Source organism: Mesitornis unicolor, unplaced genomic scaffold, assembly GCF_000695765.1.
Source record: "Mesitornis unicolor isolate BGI_N332 unplaced genomic scaffold, ASM69576v1 scaffold12412, whole genome shotgun sequence".
In the NCBI taxonomy this organism is placed as follows: domain Eukaryota; kingdom Metazoa; phylum Chordata; class Aves; order Mesitornithiformes; family Mesitornithidae; genus Mesitornis; species Mesitornis unicolor.
The window spans coordinates 1-8,883 of record NW_010169877.1 but is presented as its reverse complement, the minus strand read 5'-3'; the positions used below and the strand labels follow the sequence as shown (position 1 = coordinate 8,883).

Genomic DNA, 8,883 nt, shown 5'->3' with positions numbered 1-8,883 from the left:
CTCAGCAGAAATGCTGTCAGCAGCAGCACCTGGAGTCAGGACTGGGAAGGATTTAAGGTTGATTTTGGTGGTACCTCTTTGGGGTGGCTGCTGTGTGTCCATCACGTGTAGGGGAGCATCAGGGTCAGGCCAGATCCAGCGCTGGGGACAGGGTCCCCGTCCCTGCAAAGCTTGGGCATCCTTCTTCTCATTTGTGCTCTTCTAAGGTATTACACTACCTCAGGGATGGGTTTTTGAGAAGTTAAAAAGCATAGCACGTCACTAATGCTTAGAAAATACCGGGCCAGCTTTTACAAAATACAAATACTCAATGCCATCACCCTTGTGTGTTCTTTGCAAAGAAAACAGTTGACATTCATGGTACAGGAGGAAGGCAGCATCCCACCACGTGCACTGACCCTCCACGCAGACCTCCAGCACCGAGGTCTCAGTTTTGGGCCATCCTCGTCTAACGCACCCACCCACGGAACCGGCCATCATGTCTGTGGTGTCGCAACACCCTGCTCCGAGCCGGCGAGCTCCCCGGCCTCGCCTGTTCTGTCCGGCTGTTGCGAGCCGGTGTTGTCAGTCTTGCCTGGTCCAGCTCGCAGGTCCTCCTGGCTCTCGACCAGGCCCTCCTGGCTCTCCAAATCGCTTACCTGCCCCTCGCCAAACTCTAGGATGGTGGGCAAGTTGCCTTGCTTTGGGCACCGCCTCTTTAGGCTGACCAGGAAGGGTTGCGGCAAGGAGAAGATGTCCACGTTGTTGCCGAGGTCGATCCAGGTGACGCTGGGGAACTTCTTGGGGTCCTTCAGGGTTTCGGTGAGGTCGCGGAGGATGGCCTTGGTGAGCCGGTTGCCGTTGAGGGAGAGGGTGGTGAGGTGGGGCAGGACGCAGAGCGCGGGCAGCAGCTGCAGCAGCATCTCGTCCGTCAGCTCCGTGAAGCACAGCTCCACCGTGTCGATGTGCTCCGAGCTGCGCTGCAGGTAGGACGTGACGCGGTCCAAGTCCCTCAGCGTCAGCGGGATGCCCGACAAGTCCACGGTGTTGTCCTGGGGCTTCCCCATCAGGACGGCTTTCAAGCTGTTGGGGGCAAGAAAAGGACAAGGACATTAACGTGGGGGACACGACATCTCTGCTTGGTGGGATCGCTTTGAGCTCCCTGGGGGCTCTCGGAGGGGACAAGAACTTGAGTTATTTAGGCAGGTTGTTCACCTGGGGCTGACTGCCTCTTCTGTAGAGGCCAGGAGTGCAGTTGAGGGGGCAGAGAGACTTTTCAAGGCTGTTTTCTGGTAAAAGATGGCCAGAAACAAGGAGACCGTATTCAAAACTATAATTCAGAAAGAGAGCAGAGCTCTTCTCTGCAGTCACTGTAAAACCCTGGAATAAAGAGGCTGCCCTGCTGTTCTTAAGGGTGAGGGAGGCCTTGATGAGCTGGGCAGGAGGTGCTGGTGCTGGTGTAACGCATCTCACGCTGCTGCTGCGGGAGCGCTTTGAGCAGGAGGATACGTGTTTGTCCTCTCGGCTCTACGGGGCCCGACTTCAGCCCAGGACAGCAAATGCACGACAGACACCTCCAGGACTGGGTGATTTGAACTGGTATTTTCAGCGTGTCAGACCTGTTATATCTCCTCAGCACGACGGAGAAATCCTTAGATAGATAAATTAACTCTCCCGATGGCCCTGGAGAGACTTATTAACAGTCTCACCGGTCAATTTATCTTCCACAGCAAATCGGAGAACACAGCTACACTAAGGACCTGCCACCAGCCCTGAGGGTTTTCTGCTAATGAATTATTCCGAGTCAATTAGGAGGCAGAGGAGCCTCCCCCAGGCTAATTGCTAATTGCTCGTGTCAACGGTGAGCTCGCACGTCTCCTCTGCAGCCCCACACCACAGCAGCCACCTTCTGCCTTCTTATTACAGCCTGCCCAGCGCCTGGTGGGTTTGGGAGCTGAAAACACCAACCAGCCCTGCAGTTATGACCACGAACTGATGCAAATCCCCTTTGCCTTAGGCCAGGTCCCCTTTTGTTTGCAGGCTGAAGCTAAGCTGCGTTCAGCGAGAGTTGGGCCCTCACTTTCACAGTATTAGGTCAGTCTTAAAGCTTATTTAACACGAGAAAATAGCTCAGAATTTCTGAGAGTAAGCAGCTCTGGAAGCTCTGGTAGAAATAACTTGCCTAGGTGGGAGATGTGTCGGTCTGATTCGTGTTAGGAAAAAACAATGTTGAGGTCATGAGGAAGGAGTGACCAGTGACCTTCGGGGTTATCTTGTTTGTCTTTACAAGAAAACCAGAGGGGGAGGAAGTGAAGCACAATGTAAAGAGTTGCTTGAGAACTTTTTTTCAGAAATCGATAACACCAGTCCTGCTGTTTTAAAAAAAAAAACCCAAAACCAAGAAGTAATTGAATCTGCGCAAGAACATAAGGACGACCACCGACAGAAGATACTGCACAAGTGCAAACAGGAGGAAAACTAATTATAATACGAAGAGGGGATAGGTTATGCATATGTATAGGCATATTGAGAAATTTAATTAATATGTCTTAGTTAAAGAAATATAAACCCGGTACAAGAATTGTACAGTGTGCGGAGGCGGAGCGCAGACTCCACCCGAACCCAGCGCTGTTTGCTTGCATTTACTCTTTTAATAAATTATAACCTTTAATTACAAAATTCTATTTGAGACTGAATCATTTATCACACTAGGTGAGGCTCAGCCCCTCGAGCACACCTCAATAGCAGGAGAACAAGAGGACTTTTAAAACAAAAAATTTACAACCTATGTTTTTTCCTTATTTAATATAAGAAAAAAAAATGAGTTTGGTCGGTTTTCTTATGGCAAGAGCCATCACACAGCACAAAAAAAACCTGCTATTAAGTGCTCTAGTGCGAAGCTCCTGTGGGTGCATCAATACCACCCCAGTGCTCAACACCCCTGGGCTCCCCTGCGCCTCGGGCCCCGTTTCACGGCTGCGGTGTCGCCGCTCTTGGTGACATTCGGGGTTTGCTGCAACCTCCAGCGCATCCCCCGCAGTGATTTAGCACCTTCTATACTTATCCCTTTACAAGGTTTCATTTCACCTGTACGTGGGCAGGAAGACAGCTGCTAATGCGCCGTGGTTCTCTTTTACTGGTGAGATTTTTTTGGGGGGAAAGAAACCAATGAAATAGTGCATTTATTATTCCAAAGAAGTAAATTTCTGTTCATACACTGACAGCTGCTTCTCTCCCATATGAACCACTGCATCGGTTTTGGGGAGCAGCCCCAGCGAGTGAGGTGTGGTGAGGCTGGGGCCAGGGCGATGCTGCTGTAACAAGCAGTTCTCACCTAAAAAAAACCCCCAACCCCTAAATCACTCTTGTCTTGCAGCCTTTGAGCACTGAAGGTGGTTACAGAGGGCTCTCGCTGTCAAATAAAGCACCTGGAAGCCCTGTGAATATGGAATAACCATTTAATAGCAGGGCTAAAATAAGTGTGCAGGGGTTGAGCCTTGCAGCCAGCACCGATACCCCCTGCACGGAGCGATGCTGCTCATAACTTCTTGTGAGACTTTAATTTAGCAAAAAAAAACCCAAGAAAATAACGAAGGAGAACGGGGATAACTTCAGGGCAGCTTTTTTGTTCGTTTTAGGCTGCATTCAATATTATTTGTTTGGTGGTGTGTTGGTTTTTTTTAGTTCCTTGGAGCACGCGTGCAATTTCTGCCAGCAAGTGAAAGAGAATTTCTCACCGGGGCTCTGTCCTGTTCCCCACTGAAATGGGTTGGTTATCTCCTACAAAGAGCCTTTTCACCCTGAGGCTGTGCCGGGGCACAGGAGCAATCCCAGCTCACCAGGTCGGAGCCGCCCTGCGCTGATGCCGGGGATGCTTTGCTGTTGTCCCTTGGGAAACCAGCAAACAGATCCCAAACACGGCTCAAGCAAAGCAGTTTCCGTGGCTGTTCTGAACCATCTCACGGCAATGAGGAGGATGTTATGTTAACAGACAGCTGTAAAAACGGGTATCCTTGCCATACTGTTTGCCACAGAGCAGCCCCAAATGGCTGCAGGAAGATCTCCCCATTAAATCCCAACGAGCTTTGGTGGGGGGATCAGTTACACCCACTTGTGGTCATCCTCACATTCGACGAGGTTGCGCTGCGGAGGAAGACACAGATTTCTTCACAGCTTTTGACCATTTCTTTTGACCAACGTAATGAGAGGACCAGGTGCACAATGCCGATTTACACATGTGCATGCTGAGCCAGAAGCTGTTTTATGTGGCGGATTGAATTAGATCAGAAAAACGTTCCCAAGAACATTGAAGTTTAGAGCAAAGGGAATGAAAAGAACGGGATTTTTGGGTTAAATCCACGTTTCTCTAAAGCACTGAGCAGTCAGGCCATGAGATGCCCGGGTGTCATGACATAAAATGTAATTGGGCTGTTGAGGCAGAGGCTCGAGAAAAATGAAGAGGCAGCCCCGCAGAGTGAAGAATTACAGTAAGAAATTCCTATGGTATCACTGGTGAGAAAACTATTGAGCAAAATGTCAGCCAAAAACCATGCTGAACATAAAGAGTCACCAGAAAAAAAGCAGTCCTGAGCTAGAGGGCTTGTCCTGAAATGCTCATGGTGTCAAAGATCAGCATCAAACAGCTCCGTCAGAGTCCCTGCTCCTGCGTCAAATGATGACAGCCACTGGAATGGATATTTTGGAGATGGCAGGGAGGAACACAACCAAATGCAGCACTAATGCAGACAAAAGGGTTAAGCTCCCCCAGCCCCAGTGAGGAACAGAGCCAAGAAAAGAGCAGTCTTCAGCTTAAATGAGGAACGTGAGGTGTGTATACACTAAAAATAAATATGTGCAATATATTGATACAGTATATAATTTCCAATCAAATGATTCGGTGATATATAGTATAGATCATGTGTATATATAATAATAATGATGAATAAAACAGAGCTGTGGATAGCCTGCTCTTTCTTTGTCTCGGTGCCTGAGCTGAGGGACACCCCTGCTGCTCAAAGCCTGGATCCCAGCGGATGAAAGGGCAGGAGCAGAGCCCACGTGAATCCCCCCAGCTCCAGCCATGGGACATCACTGAGAGCAAGGGCTCTGTGGGAGGTCCAGAGCGGACACAGGCCCTGCTGCAGCTGATAACATCCAAAGTCACGTCAGGAGCTAAACAAATGCTTCTACTCACAGCAGCGGCAAGGAAAGGGCCGAGTTTCCCAAGTTAAGTTATAAAGAAATCCTTTTAACAGGGTTGTGATGCTGTCTGGTTGAATGCAGAGCATCTCCCTTCTGAGGAGCGGCTGAGGGAGCTGGGGCTCTTTAGTTTGCAGAAGAGGAGACTGAGGGGAGACCTCATTCATGTTTAGAAATATTTAAAGGGTGAGTGTCACGAGGATGGAGCCAGGCTCTTCTCGGTGACAAACAATGATAGGACAAGGGGTAACGGACACAAACTGGAACACAGGAGGTTCCACTGAAATTGGAGAAGAAACTTCTTCTCAGTGAGGGTGACAGAGCCCTGGCCCAGGCTGCCCAGAGAGGTTGTGGAGTCTCCTTCTCTGGAGACATTCAAAACCCACCTGGACGCCTTCCTGTGTAACCTCATCTGGGTGTTCCTGCTCCGGCAGGGGGATTGGACTGGATGAGCTTTGGAGGTCCCTTCCAATCCCTGACGGTCTGGGATTCTGTGATACTTCCCCCCCCCCACTCCCTTTTTTTCCTCTCTGTAGTTCAAAAAAAGCCCCACACTCCTCAAAACATGGAAAATGAAATCCAAAAATAACGTAGCCAGGGCCCAGCTCAGACCTGGAGCTGCCGAGTTCTCCAAAATATGAGGCCATTGGACCTCCACAGCTGATGCTCACCTTCCCTCTTCATTTTTCTCCCCTCAACACCTCGCCATGAGTGTGTTGTTGTGATTATTCCTTGGTTATTTAGCTCCTTGCTTACAGCCACAAAAAGGTTTAGAGGTTTATTAACAGCGTGGTTTAAAGTGTTTTTCACTGCCTTTACATGTGAATAGCTTGGAAAGATCTCACTCCTCTCCTTAGAGACATTCAGGGTAAAGAGGATTTTTAAATATATAAATATGTAACTTTAAAGCCCCTTTTTAGCGTTCATCTATAAACACATAAGAAATTCCAAAGTCTGTGCTGTTAGGAGGAACAGTACCATGGGGATTAGTTATTTTGGGCTCTGCTTGTTCCAAGAGCCTGCCCAGCCTTGCCAGGGTTTGCAGTTCTCACATCATAATGTCTAGACATCCCCGTTGCTAAATCCCTTCCCCGCTACCAAAAATCCCTCCAGTGAGTGCCACCTGATTTGGGGTGGGCTCAGCCTGGAGCCCATCATCTGGGAGCGTTGCTCCCAATCTTAGCCCTGATGTACGACACCAAAAGTAACTTTATTACGGCTGTTTACAGAGGGAATGCTGACATTTCCTCTACGTTTTCCTCTTGCAGCAGCATCCCCGGCGCTGCGTCCTCCTGCTCGCCGTGCGTGGTGCTTGCAGCGATGCCCACGAGCAGGGTCTGCTCCAGGAATAGCTCCGTGTTTACACATCTTTCCTCTCCGCATGCCACGGGGTTTTCTTTGGCTCCACACTCAGCTCTGCAGGGCCCCTGTTCCTCCCCATTTCCAAGAGCAAAGCTCGGCGAGCGCACGGGGCGTTTGATGGGAAGAGCTTTTTTTCAAGGGCATCCTCTGGACCAGGAGACCCAACACGGGGTCTGGTGGCTTTGGCCGCAGTGTGGTGGTGGAAGGGCCATTGCCATCAGCAACATCTTGCTCCATCCCATCATGGTGCCATAAAGTCAAGCATCTTTGATTTACACTTCTTTACTAAATTACTCCATGCCTGTGTAATACCTCCATGGACAGGTATTAAAATCTAAAATAACACGAAAAAGCCATTTTTATCCCTAGACTAGATGAGTTTTATCCATCAGCCTCAGCTCCTTCATCTCCACCCGCCTGATGAAGAACCATCCACTAGAGAGCAGTGTCACCCAGCCCTTGGTGCCCAAAACCCAGCTCAGGAGGGACACAACCCACCCACTGCACCTTGAGGATGGGTTCCCACCCTGCAGGGGACCGGCTGCCTCCTCCCTGGGGTGTGAGGGGATGGGATGTCACCGAGCCATCGGTGTCCTGCTCACGGCACAGCACTCGGCTCTTCTGCTGGGTACAACACGAGCTGAGTTACCCGAGAGCTGACGGTGGCTTTGAAGAGCTGTGCTCAGCATCTGAAGGCCCAGATCTGGCTCTCCATGCACTTAAACATCCCTGTATTCAAAATAACGTGCATGTGGAGGAAGGAATCTGATATTTTGGGTGCAGCATCTCTTTGGGGAGAAAGATCACAGAGAATGGAGAACAGAAGGAACAGAGGAGAGTCTGTCTTTGGGGCTGGGTGGATTAATACCTCCCAAAATGCCTCTAATTCCACCCTAGGAAAGGAAAGAAAGGACAGAAATGTTCTTTGCATTAAACAAGTCAGCGAATTTCTAAGGCTGAAGTGCCTCAACCTTGTGCTCACACGGAGGAGATGGGAAACCCCGGGGAAAGAAGGTCGGGGAGCTTGGGCAAAAAGTGCACCAGGGACTGGCTCCTGCACTGCCTTTCACAGGCACACGGGAGGTGTGAAGCCTGAGAAGAGAAATATCAGCATACAAAAAAGGACCAGACACACCGAACACATTATTGAACTTGAAAAGGGGAAAAGAAATGTGCTGTGGACATCAACTTGCCCCGCTGCCACTGCCCGAGTGGAAGTCACAGCTCCATTCCCCATGGGCCCAAGGAAAGGTCCCACTGCTGGAGCCCGGCCCTGCGATGGTGACCCCTGGAGAAGGTGCAGTGGGGAGGTTAAACCAAACAACAAGTCTAGGAGGGACCAAAGCAGCACCCACTGCTCCCCATGGCCAAGGAAACCGCTCTCCCTGCAGCTTTCCAGCCCACGGCTGCGAGGTTTCTGCTGCCTCGCAATTTCACGGCATCTCTGTGGCATTCAGTGAAGGAACCCAATGAAACCTTTAAAAGCAACAAGCCTCTTGGAAAATGAAGCACTGTTATCCAAAGCAGCAACTTGATCAGTATCTCTGGTAGGGATAATTAAGCAGATGAACGGCTTTCATTTGCCCGCTGCACAGCCAGCTCCTCACGGGCCCGAGCCGAGGATCCATATATTTAGTGGAGCGATGGATGAGAACCACCATTTATGTGTTACACCAACAGGGATATTTTTTTTTTCCCAACTTGTTTTTAATTTCCTGCTAAACAAAAATGCTAAAAAGAAGCATTTGGGATTCATCAAAATGCTTGGCTATAATTATAGCTCTATTTAACTTATTGCAAAAAAACAAATGTAAATATCCCGCTGGTGGAACGCTCCATTTTTTTTCCTTCCCCATCCTCCTCAAAATGAAATGTATTTATTATATACTCCTCCTATGATACATGTTTTGCTCTCAAGAAACCTGCGTTTTCCTATAGAGAAACTGTGCTGGAGTATTTCCAGCAAACTCCACTCCAGCGTAATAAGACTCTGCAGCTGACGCCCCATTAATAACACGCATTTGCAGAAAGGGCAATTTGCACAAGTGCCAACAGAAGAACAATCAAGAATTTAGAAGGAAAAAAAAAACCAAAAAAACCCCCACGTTGGGATTGCTGCTTCTGGAAATGACCTCCTGGCAGAGAACTGGATCAGAAGATGAAATTGTGCAAGTTTTCATTACAACAAACAATAGTTTGCAATAAAATAAGCAACGTTTTCTGTAAACTCTAACACAGGGGAGGAAAAAAGATGAAAAGATTCTTGGAAAGGGACTTTCATGATTGAGTATATTAAAAATACCCAAGTAACTGAGAGATCTGGACAGGCTGGAGAGTTGGGCA

At 49.0% G+C, this 8,883-nt stretch overlaps 1 protein-coding gene across 1 annotated transcript; it reads right to left on the bottom strand.

Moving 5' to 3' along the window:
- Positions 1–476: 476 nt before the first annotated feature.
- Positions 477–1,062, bottom strand: LOC104536797 (leucine-rich repeat-containing protein 75A-like; the record flags this gene model as incomplete). The annotated part of the gene is made up of 1 exon (XM_010179516.1): positions 477–1,062. A coding segment is annotated over one exon (586 nt), but the record flags the coding sequence as incomplete, so codon positions are not given.
- Positions 1,063–8,883: the final 7,821 nt, after the last annotated feature.